General features: G+C 36.4%; 1 protein-coding gene across 2 annotated transcripts in view; it reads right to left on the minus strand.

Moving 5' to 3' along the window:
- Positions 1-19,789, minus strand: part of Ccdc175 (coiled-coil domain containing 175) — a 72,752-nt gene that overhangs the window by 3,136 nt on the left and 49,827 nt on the right. For both annotated transcript variants that reach the window (XR_013438968.1, XM_005322889.4), the window contains 5 exons: positions 12,738-12,817; positions 11,160-11,312; positions 7,646-7,748; positions 4,551-4,594; positions 2,449-2,611 (listed from right to left, as the gene is read on the minus strand). Coding sequence is in view for 1 of the 2 variants with exons in the window: in XM_005322889.4 (XP_005322946.4) it covers positions 2,449-2,611; positions 4,551-4,594; positions 7,646-7,748; positions 11,160-11,312; positions 12,738-12,817 (543 nt within the window). In the remaining variant the exon portion in view is untranslated. The remainder of the gene's footprint in view (positions 1-2,448; positions 2,612-4,550; positions 4,595-7,645; positions 7,749-11,159; positions 11,313-12,737; positions 12,818-19,789) is intronic.

Below are 19,789 nucleotides of genomic sequence, written 5' to 3' on the forward strand. Positions count from 1 at the left end.
CAGAAATTGCCTTCAGATCTCAGCTCCATCTCCAGTTTCTCAAGAGATCTTTCTCTTGATTCCTCAACCAGGTTTTCTCACTCCTAGGTTCTTTCATACTTTGCCCCACCTTCAGTACCCTCGGGATTTTATATGTATCTCTGCCATACCTGATGCTCCCACTGTACTAAGGTGGGCAAGTTACATCTTAAGGGTAATTTTGCTACAGTGGTAGAGATAAGCCATTGCTACAGAGATCTCATGGCTGGCAAAACCAAAAAAATATTTATTATCTGGCCTTTTACAGGAAAAGTTTGTCAACCTCTGTACTGGACTGTGAGTTCCATTTAGGTAGGGATTGTATTTGTTTATTTCACCATTGTAAACAAGATGTCTTAACGGTGCTTGGCATACAACAGGCCTTTATAAATACTTGTAAATATAGTTTAGCAACAGTAGTAACCTGTGATGTGAAAACTAAAAAACAGGAGAATTTTCAAGCATTTCTATATCCAATTATCAACATTTTATTGACTACAAATAATATTGAATTTTAAATCGAAATTCTGCCAGTCAATAACCTATTGACAAAAAATATATTTTCAATAAGATGTATATTTTTTCATAAAACTGACATTCTTTTCATTTTCAGTGAAAATTTTATTTTACCTGGATGGGTCATTGTTTAACAGTTTGCTCACCATTGTGTGGCTTAGAACAAAGAAGTCAGCCTTTATTTTCCCCTTCTCAGCCTATGTGATCCTTAGGGCTCACCAGCAGAGCTCACTGTGACCCTCTCTGAATAACCAGGGGTTGGCAACTTTTTCCTATTCAGTGCCAAATAGTGAATATTTTAGGCTTGTTGGGACACACAGCCTTTCTCAGGGAGTGTGGCTATGTGTCTACAAAATGTATGGACACAGAAATTTGAATTTAATGTAGTTTTATGATGTCATGAAACATTATCATTCTTTTGGGTTCTTCCAATCATTTAAAGGTCTAAAACCCACTCTTAGTTCTGGGCCCTATGAAAATAGGAGAAGGGCTGGTTTGGTCCCAGGCTATAATATACTAACCCCTGTAGCAGACAATAGACTTGCCCAGGAATCTTCACAACATTCTTGACATCTAGAAAATGGGAAGCAACTGAGAATATGGGGAGGAGTTCAAAGCTAAATATCTCCAAGCTTTAATTTTGCTAGTTTTAGCAGTCTTAAATCTTACCTCAATGTCTGTGGTTTGGTGATGCTAATGTCAACTTGAAGACACATTTTGATTATGAGATATTCAGGTCATTGATATCTAAATTCTTTTGTCCTTCCATCTACGTCATGTGTCCTAAGTTATATATATATATATATATATATATATAATAGTAGTTTAAATTATAATTAAATTTTATATATATAGTTTAGCTCTTTAAACTACTTGATCTACAGTGACTAGGCTGGCCAGGCCTAGCAAAGGAAATGCAAAGAGAAACAAAACCCACCAGGGATCCCTTATGCACTTGGACATAAAAAACATCCCCAGGATCCCCAAGGACCATTGGAACAGCTGATGGGTAGGTGACCCACAAAGTTCTGCACTGGGTGCTGAAACAGTGTTTCATGTTAAGCAAAGCCCCCAGAAGACAGGTTTTACCACATGCTGCTTTTAATCCTATCACTTTCTCTCATTCTATTTTTATCCCATTTCATTTTCTAAAGGCTACTTTTAAGACAGTGTATTTAGTGGTTAAGCTCCTTAAAGTCAAACCTGAATAACCTCATAGAGCTCTACAGTTGCCAGATGATGTTATTCTCATTCATCATCCCATCTCTCCTCTATATTCTGTTCTTCCTTCTCCCCAACTCGCTGCACCCATGTCCCACCTTTCCAGGTATCTCTGCCCCTGGGACTCTTAGATTGTGCCTGTACTAGGCTTCACCTCCATTTCCAACAGCAGCTCTAACTGGGACAGAGCTTTGGGGCCTGTAGGGCTTGCAGATGAAGCTGATACACCACTGGAGAGACTGGGCTGCTTGCTTAGAGGCAAATAAACATGTTAAAGCCTCAGAAGCCCCAGAAGCCATCACTAGATTTTTCAGAGGAGCCAACAATTACAGTTTTCAGTGCTAAATTGAGTTCAGGAAGAAAAAGGAAAATTATTTTCAATTTCTTTTGTTTAAGAAGACAAGGATGTATGTAATAAGTTTAAAAAGAACTTCTCTGAAAATATTTTTTAAGAGTGTTTTTTTAAAAAAATCACAAGGAAGTAAAGATTCAGTTATCTAGAATATTCTTTTGTGTGGAAGGAGAATTGGCAAATATTTCTATACTACTGCATTCAACCTGTAAGCTAGTATCAATGTTCAATTGGGTATTTGTGACATTATTGGGGATGAGTTTACTTGGCTCTTTTGCTTGCCTCTTTTGATGTTACCAGATATAGTAAAAGATCTCTAGAAACACCAGACTGTTGCTTACTGATAAGGTCTGTTGGTAATTCCTGGTTCATAAGAGAATTCAGTTTTTCAAGATTCCTTTGTAGCCAAGAATTGATGAGCTCAATTTTTTGATCTCTGTCTTGCAGTCTCTTCATTAGATTTTCTATTTCCTGCAAGATCTCTTCACCGTTCTGCACCAGTTCCTTAAACGAGATAAAAGCATTTGGGGGTATGTGAATATAAATTGCAACAAAATAAATAAAAACACATCCTGAATGGACTCTGTCCAAAACAAAAGGATTATACATGCAGAGTGCAATATGGGTGTGTGTGTAGACAGCTGATTCACAAAATTCTGTGAAAGAGCTCAGAGAAATGGTTTCTCAAATGAGAAAATTTAATGGAATGCTTACAGAGCTTGGAATTTTTAGTGGCAGTGGTGGTATTTAAAAAATCAGAATAGATTGTTTCTAATCTGTGAGGTAAACAGAGAGCCTACGTCTTGGGAGCAAATCTTTACCCCTCACACATCAGATAGAGCATTGATCTCTATGTATATAAAGAACTCAAAAAGCTAAGCACCAAACAAACAAATAACCCAATCAATAAATGGGCCAATCACATGAACAGACACTTCTCAGAAGAGGATATACAATCAATCAACAAATATATAAAAAATTGTTCATCTTCTCTAGCAATTACAGAAATGCAAATCAAAACCACTCTAATATTTCATCTCACTCTAGTCAGAATGGCAGCTATTTTGAAGACAAACAACAATAAGTGTTGGCGAGGATGTGGGGAAAAAGGTACACTCAGATGCTGCTGGTAGGACTGCAAATTGGTGCAGCCAAGATGGAAAGCAGTATGGAGATTTTGGAATTGGGAATGGAACCATCATTTGACCCAGCTATCCCTCTCTTCAGTCTATACCCAAAGGACTTAAAAACAGCACACTACAGGGACAGCACAATCATGCTTATAGAAGCATAACTCACAATAGCTACACTGTGGAACTAACCTAGATGCCCTTTAATGGATGAATGGATAAAAAATAAATGTGGCATAAATACACAATGGAATATACTCAGCAATAAAAGAGAATAAAATCATGGCATTTGCAGGTAAATGGATAGAGTTAGAGAAGATAATGCTAAGTGAAATTAGCCAACCAAATGCCAAATGTTTTCTCTGATACAAGGAGGCTGATTCATAGTGGGGTAGGGAGGGGGAGTATGGGAGGAATAGACGAACTCTAGATAGGGCAGAAGAGTTGGAGGGGAAGGGAGGTAGTATAGGATTAGAAATGATGGTGAAATGTGATGGACATTATTATCCAAAGTACATGTATAAGGACATGAATTGGTGTGAATATACTTTTGTATACAACCAGAGATATGAAAAATTGTGCTCTATATGTGTAATATGAATTGTAATATATTCTGTTGTCAATATAAATAAAAGCAATTAATATTTTTTTTTAAAAAAAATTCCGTATAGAACTGCAGAGGAGGTAAAGTTTAAGAGAAAAACTATAGAATCAGACAGAATCTGAGTTTTAAGCTCCACCCCATTCATGATTTGGTCTTGAGCAAGTTACTTCAACTCACTCTATAGCTTCATCTCAAAAAGGCACCATCAATACTTTATCCAGTGTTTTAAGGGTTAAACAAGGATTTTTATGTCAACTTTAAGTGTTTAGAAAGGGGCAGAGCCTGGATTTAAATTCCAGCCTACTTGCAAATAAAGTGGGGAGGGGTAGAGGTGTCACATAACTAGTAAAACATGAAGAGTGATGGAAACTCAGAACAGACAACTTTGTCCTCAAACAAAATGTGCGCAATTTGAGCTTGCAAGATAAAGAGAGGAAGAAAGAAGAAAGGAAAGAGAAGAGAGGAGAGGGGAGGAGGAAAGAAGGAAAGAAAAGTCTTCTCTATAATTGAGTGGTAGTTTAGGAAGAAAGTAAGGATTAAGATTTCATGGTGGCATTTGGCACAATGGATCCATTTTGGGATGTGATGGTCACACCAGCTCTGTCACTGCCCTGTAATCTTTCTAGACACACATACACCTTTATTACATAAGTGAACATTTTTGGGAATCTATGTTACTATGGAGTCAATACAAAAAAAAAATGCTTACCTTAACTAGGGCCTGAAACTCAGCCCACAGGTCTACATAATGTGCTGAAATAGATTAAAAATTACAATGATTACTGAAACAATTTGAACCTTTTAATAAAATTAAAGTTGTTGTTTTTGTTTTTGTTTTTAAATATTTATTTTTTATTTGTACACAATAAATTTTTTTTTTATTGATTGTTCAAAACATTACAGAGCTCAAGACATATCATCTTTCATACATTCGACTCAATTGGGTTTTGAACTCCCCAAATACATACTACAGACTTTGTTTTTCAAAAAGTATTTCTATCTAAAATTCTCTGTGTCCAAAATGATAGAATAACTGGATCAGACTTGCTCTGCTACTGGCTTTAAAAGACCACAGTGCAAGCAGGGGAAGGCAGTTTTGAATACGGATACAAAATGCGACACCAAGATTAGCAAACTGAATTCAGCAACAGATAAAATCAATAAAAGCCTTTGAACAAGTGGACTTTATTCCAGGAATGGGAAATTGATTTAGTGATTAGATCTCAATGGAGGCAATTTTCTCCATGAACAGCAAAGCCTGAAAAATACCACGTGGGTCTTTCAGGAGCCATCTGGGCTGTGGAGGCTGGTCACATGAGCACTGTATATCTGTATGACAGACCCCTTAATAGACACCTTGGATAGCACAATTCAGGTAAGCCTCCTTGGTTGGCAACACTTTGTGTGTGTGGTCACACATTGCTGCTGGAGAAACAAAGTGCATTCAGACAATGCCACTGGGAGAGGACACTGGAAACTTGTACCTGTTTCCCTCCACATCCTGCCCTGCATGCTTTTTTCCTTTGCTGATTTCACAGTGTGTTTTTTATTGTAATAACTATAACAGCCTCCGAGTTCTGTGGATCTATCTAACTAATCATTAGCCTGATGGTGGTCCTGGGGACAGCTAACCCCAAAGCTGCAAATTGCTAACATATTAAACTAAAAGCTGCGAAGTTGCTGGAAGAAATTAAAGACCTAAATGAATACATACTCTGCTCTTCAATCAGAAGACATGATTTTGTTAAGATATCAATTCTCCTAATATTGATGTACATATTCAACACAAATCCAAGATCCCAGCAGGTTTCTGGGTGTGTTTGTGTATAGGACAATGAATCGATTTCAAAACTTCTATGGAAGGACTTAAAATAGTCAAAATAGTTTTAAAAGAGAAGCACAAAGGTGAACTTATATAATACCTGCTTTCCAGACTGTATATGAAGCTATCATAATCTGGATAGTGTGGTATTGATACAACGTTAGACATTCAGAATAAAGGAACAGACCCATAAAATTGATATTTGAAAAAGCAAGTAGGTTAGTATAGCAGTGAAAAGATATTCTTTTAAAAAAAAGGTGCTGAAACAACTGGATAAACATCAGAGAAAACAATTAAGTTTTTATGTGTGTGTGTGTGTGTGTGTGTGTGTGTGTGTGTATGTGTGTATAGTTGTAGTTGGACACAATACCTTTATTTACTTATTTATTTTTATGTGGTACTGAGGATCAAACCCGGTGCCTGGCACGTGCTAGGTGAGCACTCTACCACTGAGCCACAAACCCAGCCCTGAAAACAATGAAATTTAACCCTTACTTCATAGCATATGAAAAATATTCACTTGAAATATGAGCCAGAGATCTAGACATCAAGGCTAAAACTAAAACTTGGTGAGAGAAAAATCTTCAAGATCTTGGGGCAGGCAAAAATGTCTTACACAGGCACAAAAAGCATTAATACTAAAAGACTTGAATAGACACATAGCAGATTGCAGTTTCCAAGTATGGCCCCACAATACATTCCATTCCGGAAACCTGCTTGCTCCCAGTGAGGGGTGGTATTGGGGCCCTTCTCCCTTGTACCGGGGAACTGCCTTAACCCTTAGAGTAATGTGGCAGTGACACTCTGATTTCTGAGGCTAAGTCATAAAACTTCTACTTTGTCTTTTGGGATGTTTGCTTTGAGCCAAGCAGCTACATGCAGAGGCCACAAGGAGGTGTTTTGGCCAACTGGAGATCCACTAAGGTTTAGTTGAGAGCCAGCATAAACTTCAGACACAGGAATGAGTGGGTCCTTAGATGATGCCAGTTCCCCACCGCAGCCCTCGAGCTGCCCCAGCTAATGTTTGTAGAGCAGACATCCGTGGTCTCCAAGCTCCAATCACATTGCCAATTTGTGAGTGAAGTAACGATCCGTTTTAAGCCATTAGGTCTGTGATACTTGTTATGCTGCAAAATAACTGGTTGGTTCAAGACACTTCACAAAAGATGACACTAAAATGGCCCCAAATACACATGAAATGATGAGATTTGACAATATTTCTCATAAGGAAAAGCAAATTAAAACCAAAATAAAGTACCATTCCATATGTATTTAAATGGTTAAAATGTGAACACTTTAAAGTGTTCTGTAAATTTTAAGTAACAGGAATTCTTCCAGATCTCTAGTGAAATGAAAAATCAGTACAATCATTTTGTACTTTAAGAAAATTGGCAGTTTCTTAAAAGGCAATCATATGTTAAGCATATAATCCAGCAATTCCACTTCTAGGTATTTACCCAAGAGAGAAAAAAAACATATTCACAAAAATACTTATCATCAAATGTTCACAGCTACTTCATTAATAACTTCAAACTGAGTGTCCTTTAATTGGTGGATGAATAAACAAACTATGGTATAGCCATACAAAGAAATAATAACATACAGTTATAAAGAAAAGCAAACTAATGAGACAAGGAAAAATGTGAACAAATCTTAAAAAACATTTCGTTTGGTCCAAGGACCTCAGTACAAATGTGTAAAAACTATTATTTCATTTATTATTAGTGTTAGAAAGCAGATCAATGGTTCCCAGGAATTGGAGGTGGGAGTGGGAGATCGAACATAAAGAGACAGCAAGGAAAATGTTGCAATGATGAAAATCTCTATATCTCACTATGGAGGTAGTGGTTACAGTTATGTACATTTGCCAAAATTCATTACACTTAAAAATAGGTGCACTTTATTATAAGCAAACTATTAAAATAAATTTCAGCGAAACAAAACCGCTGAAGTGCAAGGCGTACCCATGACACATTACTTACTGTGCTCAGCTATCAGTTGCCACGATGCGTCACTTAAGTCGTGTATAAGGGCTTCTTGGCCTTTTCTGTATTTCTCTATATTGATCTTCATATATAAAATATACTGGAAATGAAAGGCATGTGATTGTTTTTAGAAGTTTAGTTGCTGTGGATTAAATATCCATTTAGTCATTCAGCAAACACGTATTGATTCCTCTGTGCCACCTGTCCTATGTGTGAGGTGACAGTGGTGAACGAGCTTTTCCAAGCTTCCATCTGTGGAGAAATCCTGCTTCCTATTAAGCATTTCAGCATGTGATAAACATGATGTTCTGAATATAATTTTCCAAAATAAGAAATTAAAAGATGTTCTGTCTGAATGCATCATGTACACACACACACACACACACACACACACACACACACACACACACACACACAGAGTTCCTTATGCAAAATGTATGGGCAGCTGAAGTCACAAATAAGTAATTATTGAGGTATGAGACCCCATGGAATTGCCCACTTGATTGAGAGGTTTCATTAGATAATGTGATGGTGGTGGTAGTGGTCAGGGTAATATGATCATGGATTTCTGTTCTGATCACCTAATGCTCAGAAGTTTAAAAATCTAACGTCTCTAGGAATTCTAAAGATGTGGGCTTTGGGATAAATATTTGGCACTAGTCCAGTTTACCCAGAGAGAAACAGGCAAGTACTATAAATTATGGATAAAACTCTTAGTACTGAGAGCCATAGAAGCGGTGCACATGAAACTGTTGCATAGAAATGTTTATAACCATGGATTAGAGTCTACTTATGTATATTTGATCTTGTGTCACTCCTAGCATGGCTTGCCTGCTTATAGTAAACTAAAGTGAAAGGAACCTTAAGCCAAGTCCCAGGTATTATTTTTGCCTCTCTTTGAGCCTGGATGATTGTCAGCCTGGTTCAGCTGGACTTTCCTGTTTCTCTCAGAACTCTCTGACTATCCTCTCTTGGTCTCCTTTGATCTCCTCTTCCACTAGCTCACTGATCTCATTCAACACACTGTCCCTGAAGAGATCTTCCATATATAAATCCTACCTCTGTGCTAATGACACTCAGAGAGACTTCTCCCCTGAGCTCCTAACTTGGTGTGATTAGGTGCTCTTACTCTACAGCACTATCTGGACCCTGTCCACACTGTTGCACTTAACATATGAATTGTATTCACTTATATATGCATCTCTTCAGCTAGACTATGAGCTTCCAAAGGGTGGAATCTTACTCATTAACTATGCTTTGCCAAATGCTTGGGACTCAGTGGATATTTAAAGTAAAGGGACATGATCAGCAAAGCAGAGAGTGGTGAGTGAATAAGACAGCTCATCCTGGCCTAGTAGATGATATTGAACAAAAATACAGAATCTAATCATATCAATTTTTCATATAGGCATCATTTGGTCACCTATTGACAAAATACCAATAACAGTCCCAATTTTTTTAATGAATAATTGATATCATTTTGATAGCCAGAGAGTCTAATTGAATACTTCTATGGGTGGATGAAATGCCTGATGAGTTTGTTTCAAAGGCTAGAAGAACAGGGGCACATTGCATGTGTGTGGTTATTGGTGATGGTACATATTTTGGCTCTTTGAAGCACAAGTACCCTTTCAAAGTACATTAGTACTTATTATGCTATTTTAATTCACCAAGAAAACATAAAGTACATGGTCGGATAACTATTGTGAAGGAATTTCCCAATGCCATTGCACTAGGCATTGGTGGGCCACTTTCCCTAACCATCTTTCTGCTGTAGGACTGAGTGCTTTGTATTTTGTTTTGGCTATTAAATTTTTTAAAAAATGTAGAGCCTCCATTTTCTCATCTGTAAAAGGGACATAATATATCATCTGCTTTATGTGGTTATTGTGAACATCAAATGAGACTGAATCCCTCTAACATGCAAGGCATTGTTCAAAACACTTGGGCAATTTGGTATAGACTCTGATCTTGAAGGTCATTATGGCTTAATGAAAAATGCATTTCTTGGGGCTGGAGATATAGCTCAGATGGTAGAGTGCCTTCCTTGAATGCACAAGGCCCTGGATTCAATCCCCAGCACCACGAAAACAGAAAAAAAAATGCATTTCTTTTGCACTGTCAGTTTACAAGGGAGTAACATTTATTAGGAGTTATTCCTATTTTAAAAGGATGAAAATGAAGCCCACAAGTTAGGTGACCTGCCCCAAATCAGTTTCACCAGAGAATGACAATCTCTAATCCAGGTCATCAAATTAGAGAAAATTATTGTTTTGTTACACAATATGAAATACAAAAATCTATGCATTTTAAAATATATTTATGTATACACTATATATATATATAGATAGATAATATATTCAGTCATTAATTATATGCACCAATTAGAGGTATTAAAATTCAGTGGCATATATCTAAGTTTTAGGCATAATATTTTAACACATTAAAATGAGCAAATCGAGTATAAATGAGTAAAACTTGATCTTTTGAGATTGAGACTTTAATTTTAGGGGTCAGATAAACAAATTCATTTGCTATAAAAGAGTTATAATCAATATGAAAAATACAACTTAATTTTTAAAAATGGGAGAAAAATACTCAAATGGCTGCTTCTTTGAGGAGCTATCCAAGTGGCTAGCAACATATGAATGGTGCTCTATTATTCATCAGGAAAATGAAAATTAGCCCGACTTTGCCACACATCCAACAAAATGGTTAAACTGAAAAAGATAAGGGGTTGGGAGATAGCTTAGTCGTAGAAGACTGGCCTAGCATGCATTAGACCCTAGGTTCAATCCCCTGCACACACACACATGCATGCGCGTGCGTACACACACACACACACACACACACACAAAAGTGGGAAGCGATCCTTCTAAACACATGGAAGAAAGAGAGAGAGATGGTTTTAGTGAGATTGTAGAACAACTGGTGCTGTTATGTATTGCTGGTAAGAGTGGCAATTGGTGGAAAGCTCTTGAGAGATCACCAATCAGTAGTAAAGTGGATGATGTGTGTCCTTATGACCCTAAAATTTCACATGAGAGTCATATCCAACAGAAACATGTACATATGTTCACCAAGAAAAAAAAAGATACTTAGATGTACATAGTAACACTCTCTGTAATGGCCCAAAGTCAGCAACTCTCCAAACCCCCATCCACAATAGAGCATATAAATATGGTACAGTCATAGAATGGAATACTACACAGAACTAACCACACTCAACAATAAGGACGAACCTCACAAATACCAGATGAGCAAAAGAGTGTATACTGTTTCATTCTAAGCATCAAATGTTCAAGATCAGGCAAAGCTTATCACTGGTATTAGAAGCCAATAGTGTTACTCTTGTGGAGAGGGGATTGGTGACTAGAAGGATGTAGAAAATACTTGGATACTGTTAATTCTTTGTTCTAAGAGTTATCTTCTTTTCTCACACAAGTATTATTGATCTGAAGCCAAAAGCAATCGAAAACCATTATGCAAAATGAGGTACTCTTGAACTTACCCTTTTTAATTTTTCATTTTCCACAAGCAAAAGGTTTGCTTTTTGATCATTTATAAAGATTTCATTTTCTAACTTCTTTAGAATTTCAAAATGATCATTGACTTTCTTGCTTTCAAGATCTAGTAATTCTTTTAGTTCTTGCTTAATTTTCTCCTGCTCAAACATAAACACAATTATCTCACAGAGTTCAAAGAATAGGACACAAGAAAACTGGCCTACATAGATTATAGTCAGAGCTTGACTCTAAATTAATTCCTGAAGCTGAGACTATAAACATTTTTTTCCTAGAAAAACTTACAGACTCCAAAGCTGACTGGTTAAAATTTATTCATGAACTTTGAGAAGGAGGTCACATTTAAAACCTCCAGACATGGAGACAACTTTACAAATAGTAAATACTTTGATGTATGAACAACTGCCTGGCCAAAAAAAAGGGGGGGAATTTATTGAGGTTTTAACAAAGAATTTAATATTTCTTAAAGGAAAAAGATTATTACTTTATGGATTTTTAAAAATTATTTACTGAATTCTGAATTCTCTAGTCAGTGCTCAGTTGTTATACTGCTACAAATCACCTGGTCAATCATCACCAAAGACATCTAATTAAAAAAAGAGAACTGTTTTTATATGAGACTTATAATTGTCTCCTTCATAATCTCTTTATAACATATTACAAGTTACTTTTGGGAGGGTGGTAACTGGGGATTTAACTCAGGGGCACTTGACCACTGAGCTACATCCCCAGCCCTACTTTGTATTTTATTTAGAGACAGGGTCTCACTGAGTTTCTTAGCACCTCAAAGTTGCTGAGGCTGGCTTTGAACTCTCAATCCTCCTGTCTCAGCCTCTTGAGTTGCTGGGATTACAGGCATGCACCACCATGCCTGACACAAGTTACCTTTTGATATCAGTGCACCTCAAAGAATAGGATGTTTCTAATTAACTGAATTTATGCACATAACTTATCACAAATTATTAATTATAAATTTTAAGCAAGTAGTAAACTTCTCTTTGCCTGTTCCTATTTCATCCACCCCCATAAAACCTCTGCCAATTCATCTTTAAAAAGCATTATCTTTCTTTACCTTATCAAGAAGAAAACTGGATTTTCCTCTCCTGTTGGTGGTTCTTAATTGTATCTCTCTCTCACACACACATATGTGTGAGCCTGCATGTGCATGCATGTGTGGATGTATGACCACAATATGTTCCAAATTTAAAAACATTGGCATTGGCCAGGCATGATGGTCCACACTTGTAACCCCAGTGTCTCAGGAGGGTAAGGCAGGAGGATCACAAGTTCAAAGCCAGCCTCAGCATCTTAGTGAGACCCTACAAAACTTGGTGAGATCCTGTCTCAAAACAAAAAAATAAAAAGGGCTGGGGATGTAGCTCAGTGGTAATGTGCCCCTGGGTTCAATCCCTGGTACCAAATATAAAAACTTAAAAAAAATAGCATTGAAATAGTAAGTTTAATAAATGTGGATTTCAGGGTACCAGGTACTTTCAAGGTAACAGGTAAATATGCTGCTTGCATATGCCAGAATTGTAAAAAAATAAAGAATGAATACCCTTTACCGTATTATCTAAGTATTTTGAAAATTCTCTTGCCAACTTAGTAATGCTACTGCACATTATCTTCTCCTCCTGCTGCTGAGCTATTAAAAAAGAGAAAGAGAGAATAACTACCCACAATGGTCTTTAGTTAACTAACATTAATCAAAGTAAGGCATGAACCCAGTTTAGAAAGTCAAATTCTAAAGTATTACCATAATTGAAATCAGCCATCAGGCGCTCCCAAAGCTTACTCTTCAGAATCTAACATTTTAAAAACTCTTTTTATGTCCTTTCTTCCTGCTCAAACAATTTTCTTTTAAAATATGCTTATCAGAATTTATTGATTTACAGTTTTAAGGCATTTTCTGTTTCTTAAAGCGGGTACATAATATGTAATATTTTCACACCCACAAACCCCATCTGCACCCACCACACCACCGTTTCCTCCTTCTACTCTCCCCATGAAATCATGTTTTTTTTATTTAAACAAAGTTTAATTGTTTAGATCATATGATTCATCAATGAACCAAGCTTTATAATATGATTTCATTTTCTCTCTTTTGTTTTTCCTGGAGTTAAAAAATGCCTCAATTTGAAAAAAAAATATTTTGTTTAGTGTTCCATGTATGTATCCTTAACTAATACCAAAATCTACAAGGGATTTTTCTGCATATGTCATCAAACACACAAGCAAATCTATCAGTTTCATATCTTTTCCTCCCACACTGCCCCTCTGACATGCCGAGACTTCTTTTCCTTAGGCCTGCTTTACAGCTGACCTCCTCTTCCCCCCTTTGCGTTTTCCTTTTCTCTTCCTCCTATTTCCTAAATCTCATATCATTCACTTTTTCCTGTTTTATTCCCTGAACTTGTTGAAGCAAATTTTTTCCTAGCTCCAAGAGAAAGACTAAATGAGAAAAAAATGTTTTGAGATATTATACATCGATGTCTGTATTCTATATCTATACTTCATTGATAGTGTGGGTGGTTATCTAATGTTGAAAATTCTATTTCCTCAGAATTTCAAAGTTTTCTAACTTCTAGTATAATCGTGCTAGTAAAAGGTCTGAAACCATTCTGGTTGATAACCTTTGTATGAGATCTACTTTTACTCTCTAAAAATCTTTAGGATGCTCTCTTTCTCATTTTATCCCTGAAATTCCACAGTAATGTGACTTAATGTAATTTTTAAAATTGGGACCTTTTGAAGTCGGAAACTCATATTATTTTTCATTTTTTAAAAATATTTATTTTTTAGTTGAACACAACATTTTTATTTTATTTATTTTTATATGGTGATGAGGAATAGTTTGACTTCCAAGTCAAATCTCCTCTTTGTGCAACTGACTAACTGAGTCCTCCTCCTCATGCTTGCAAAGAAATTGGACCAGATGTTTCCAAACTGCAACATCAGGTAGGGCTGAGGGCAGAAAGACAGCCTTGTACTCAGATCCCCTTCCACAGCTCAGCTGTGGAAGTTTCATGCTAAGAAACAGAAAAGTTTTTCCTATAGAGTCAAATACAATAAAATATTACTAGAACCCAGGGCCTTGCACTTGCTAGGTGAGCACTCTACCTCTGAGCCAGTCCCTTATTTTTCATTTTTGAGAAATTTTTGATATTTTAAGAAATAATTTCATCCTTTACATTTTTCTTATTCTCATTTTCTAGACTCTTTGTTAATTAAATATTTAATATCTCAGAATAATCTTTTAATTTTCTTATCCTTTTCAACTTTCCTTGTGTCTTGATTTGTCATTCTTTTTAGAGATATCTCCTTAAATTTTCCTATAATCTTTCTATGGGATTTAAAAATATTACCTATTACAGTTTTAATTTCTAAACATTTTTTATACTTTCTGTTATTTTAGCATTCTTTTTCTTTTTCAGAAATGTGATAACTTTCTTTGTCTAAGAATATATTCATATGCTCTTTGTCTTGTTTATGTTTTCACCAAGCTCTCTGTTTCTGTCTCCAGTTTCTGCTTTACCTCTGGATTCTTCAGATTTTTTGAGGATCTTTGTCCAATCTTTTTTTAAGAGTGAGACACTAAAAAATTGCCTGCTTGTGGGCTTCAGGGAGCACTGATGAGGAAGACCCAGTCATTTTTGGAGGGCCTCTCAAATGCTAGTATCTCTTGTGGGGCTTCTCTCTGAATTGTTCAGTTACCTTCCAGGAAGACTCCTTCATTAGGGTGGGGTAAGAGTTGAGAGGAGTAATCCTGTTCTCTTTTTATTAAAAACTATTTAAATTTAGGATTTAGTAATTCACTATATGTTGTTTCTCTCCAAACTTAGTAAAGGTAGAATCAATTACTTTAAATACTAATATGGGAATTTTTTCTTTTTCCTACATAAGTTTGTATCTTTATGTTGAATTTTCACACAAAGTGTTCTGTTTCTTAACATGAAACTGCCACAGCGGGCTGGCAGCATTCACCAAGCTGAGCTGTGGAAGGGGATCTGGGTACAGGGCTGTCTTCTGCCCTCAGCCCTATCTGATGTTGCAGTTTGGAAACATCTGGTCCAATTTCTTTGCAAGCTTGAGGAGGAGGACTCAGTCAGTCAGTTGCACAAAGAGGAGATTTGACTTGGAGGTCTAACTACTCCTTATAAAGACTTCCTTCCAACAAGTCTCATGGCTCATCTTGGTCTTCACAGTAATAGGATTAGGCCAGTGCCTGTGACTTCCTACATTCAGCGGAGAGAATATTTTTCTTCATGGGGTCCTTTCCCTGTAGGCACTTGCTATTCATATTTCTCTTTCCATTAATAACTTTATCCAATTTCACTTTCCCAGAAATTATTGATATTTATTATCAGATAATATATAAATGAATAATCACCAGATAATAAACACTGGCTACAATGTCTTGATATTTTTGGAATTTGCCACAGCCCGGCTGGCTGCAAAATAACCAGGGGGTGACGAACAACTTTTGTAGATTGATACAGCAGGAGTGGGAGCCCTTTATTGTAGGACAACAGAGGTATTTATACATTCCACACAGCTTATCTAATTAACATAAACTCGATACAGCAGTCAACCAATAAGGAATCTCCACACTTAATGGCTCGCTGACGTTACTTCATAAACCACTCCCTCTGGCAAAATGCCAGGCGCCATCCAGACTTGTTTACAGACTCTAACAGGAATTATATATATATTTTTGATTTTTAAAATTTATTTGTTCTAATCATTTATACATGACAGCAGAATGCTCTTGATTCACTGTACACAAATGGAGCACAATTTTTCACTTCTCTGTATATTAATTAGGGCCCCACCATTTGTGCAATCATGCATGTATCTAGGGTAATGATGTCTATCTCATTCCACCATTCTTCCTATCTCCATGTCCCCTTCCTTCCCCTCCCTTCATTTTGCCCAATCCAAAGTTCCTTCACTCATCCATGCCCTTCCCTATTATGGATTAGCACCCATTTATCAGAGAAAACATTTGGCTTTTGGTTTTGGGGGATTGGCTTACTTGGCTTAGCATGATATTCTCTAACTCCAACCATTTACCTGCAAATGCCATAATTTCATTCTCTTTTATTGCTGAGTAATATGTATATATATACCACAGTTTTTTTTTTTTTATCTAATCATCTATTGAAGGGCATCTAGGTTGATTCCACAATTTGGCTATTGTGAATTGTGCTGCTATGAACACTGATGTGGCTGCATCACTGTAGTATGCTGTTTTTAAGTCCTTTGAGTATAGACCCAGGAGAGGGATAGCTGGTCAAATGGTGGTTACATTCCAAGTTTTTAAAGGAATCTCCATACTACTTTCCAGATTGGTTGCACCAGTTTTCAGTCCTACCAGCAATGTATGAGTCTGCCTTTTCCCCACATCCTCGCCCAAACTTATTGTTGCTTGTATTCTTGACAACTGCCATTCTGACTGGAGTTAGATGAAATCTTAGAGTAGTTTTGATTTGCATTTCTCTAATTACTAGAGATGTTGAACTTTTAAATATATATTTGAGGATTAATTGTATATCTTTTTTTGAGAAGTGTCTGTTCAGTTCCTTAATCCATTTATTGATTGGGTTGATTGGGTTTTTTTTTTGGTGTTAAGTTTATTATTGAGTTCTTTGTGTATCCTGGAGATTAATGCTCTTCTGAATGTGTGTGTGGTAAAAATTTACACCCATACTGTAGGTGCAAATGAGGTGATTGTTTCTTTTGCTGAGAAGAAGCTTTTTAGTTTCAATCCATCCCATTTATTGATTCTTAGTTTTATTTCTTGCACTTTAGGAGTCTTGTTAAGAAAGTCAGAGCCTAATCCAACACGATGAAGATTTGGGCTTACTTTTTCTTCTTTTAGGTGCAGGGTCTCTGGTCTAATTCCTAGATACTCTCCTAGGTGCTGAAGCACATTGGTTTTCCCACTCTCATTTTGTTCTCCTCTCTTCCTTCTTTTCTCTGCTTTCTTTAACATCTCCTCTCTTTACCTTGATCCACCTTGAGTTGAGTTTTGTGCATGTAGAGAGATAGGGGGGTAATTTCATTTTGTTATATATGGATTCCCAGTTTTACAAGCACCATTTGTTAAAGAGGCTATCTTTTCTCCAATGTGTGTTTTGGGCGCCTTTGTCTACTATGAGATGGAGTTTGTCTCTGTGTCCTCTATTCTTTATCACTGGTCTACATGTCTGTTTTTGTTTGCCAATACCATGTCATGTTTGTTACTGTTGTATACTTTAAGGTCTGGTATTGTGATGCCTCCTGCTTTACTCTTCTTGCTAAGTATTGCTTTGGCTATTCTGAGTCTCTTATTTTTCTAAATGAATTTTATGATTGCCTTTTCTTTTTTGTCTTTTTTTAATTGGTTGTTCACAACATTACAAAGCTCTTGACATATCATATTTCATACATTAGATTGAAGTGGGTTATGAACTCCCAATTTTACCCCAAATGCAGATTGCAGAATCATGTAGGAGAGAAATGAATTACAGTAGATGGGGTAGAGAGAGAACATGTGAGGGAAGGGGAGGGGGGATAGTAGGGGATAGGAAAGGTAGCAGAATACAACAATTACTAATAGGGCATTATGTAAAGGTGTGGATGTGTAACCGATATGATTGCCTTTTCTATTTCTATAGGTGTGATGTTGCAATTTTAATTGTTATTACATTAAATCTGTATAGCACTTTTGGTAGTACCACCACTTTGACAACATTAAATCTGCCTATCCAAGAGCATGGAAGATCTTTCCATCTTCTAAGGTCTTCTTCACTGCTTTCTTTAGTGTTCTGTAGTTTTCCTTGCAGAGGTCTTTCACCTCTTTTGTTAAATTGATTCCCAAGTGTTTTGTTTTTGTTTTGAGGCTCTTGTGAATGGGGTGGTTTTCCTAATTTCTATTCCTGGGGATTCATCAGTGATGTATAGAAATGCATTTGATTTTTGAGTATTGATTTTATATCCTGTTACTTTGCTGAATCGTTTATTAAATCTAGAAATTTTATGCTAAAATTTTTTGGATGCTGTAAGTATAGAATCATGTCATTGGCAAATCATGATAGTTTGTTTTTTCATATTAAAATTACTTTAATTTCTTTGGTCTGTCTAACTGCTCTGTCTAGAGTTTCAAGGACTATGTTAAATAAAAGTGGTGAAACAGGGCATCTCTACCTTGTTCCAGTTTTTAGAGGGAATGCTTCCAGTTTTTTTTCCATTTAGAATGATATTGGCCTTGGGTTTAGGATGTATGGTTTTACAATATTGAAGTATGTTCCTACTTTTCCTAGTTTTTCTAGTGTTTTGAACATGAAATGATGCTGTATTTTGTCAAATTTCTCTGTATCTATTAATATGATTTTAATTTTTAAGTCTATTGATGTGGTAAATTATGTTTATTGACTTCTATATGTTGAATCAACCTTGTATCCCTGGGATGAACCCCACTTGATCATGGTGCACTAGCTTTTCAATAAGTTTTGTATGTGATTTGCCAGAATTTTATTGAGAATGTTTGCATCTATGTTCATCAGGGATATTGGTCTGAAGTTTTCTTTCCTTGATGAGTCTTTGTCTGGTTTTGATATTAGGGTGATACTAGCTTTGTAGAATGAATTTGGAAGGGTTCCCTCCCTTTCTACTTCATGGAAGTATTGGTATTAATTCTTGTCTGAAGGTCTTATAGAATTTGGCTGAGAATCCATCTGGTCCCGGGTTTTTCTTGATTGGTAGGCTTTTGATGGCATCTTCTATTTCCTTGCTTGAAACTAATCTGTTTAAAAATGTATGCCCTCCTTATTCAGTTTGGGCAGATCATATGCCTCTAGAAATTTGTTGGTGTCTTTGGGATTTTCTATTTTATTGGAGTATAGATTTTCAAAATAGTTTCTAATTATCTTCTGTATGAAATTATATTTTAAAAAAAAAACTTTTACACACATTTGGTTGTGAGGGAGCAAAGAAGCATGTGTTTCATCCATCACATTTAACTAAAAGCCACAGCACTGTGCTCTGTGTGACCTGAGCCTATTGCAGGCTGTCTGTAAGTGGAGCACTGGGAGGTGCTCTCTCCTAGGTGCTGAAGCACATTGGTTTTCCACTCTTTCTTGTTTTGTTCTCCTCTCTTCCTTTTCTCTGCTTTCTTTAACATCTCCTCTCTTTACCTTAAGAGATTCAATACTTGCAATGTATCGGTCACCTTTAAACTCAGAGAGTTTCTCACTCCTACTCACTACAAAATGGGATAGGAGGAAAAGTTGTGCAAGTAGAAATCTGGAAATAAAATATCTATATATTGTGAGTCTGGTTTTAAAAGTAATAAAGTGCCAGGAAAACCTACACTGAGTTGTAAATGAAAACATGGAAAGAAGTGGAAAGTCAACTGAGAAATGGGAAGGGGACTGATTATCTAGGTCCTTCTTATTAGAGTTGTAAAAACCTCTCTTGGCAGTAATCACTATTCATTTTTGAATGTTTGTTTATTTTTACATTGGAATATATTGGGCTTCCTCCTTAATGTTCCATTTTGACATTTTAAATTTTAATTCCTGCCCCCATATTCATTTTTGCTACCTTGTCATTCCCACCCCCACCCCAGCGGATG

The sequence above is a fragment of the Ictidomys tridecemlineatus genome, chromosome 5 (assembly GCF_052094955.1).
Source record: "Ictidomys tridecemlineatus isolate mIctTri1 chromosome 5, mIctTri1.hap1, whole genome shotgun sequence".
NCBI lineage: Eukaryota > Metazoa > Chordata > Mammalia > Rodentia > Sciuridae > Ictidomys > Ictidomys tridecemlineatus.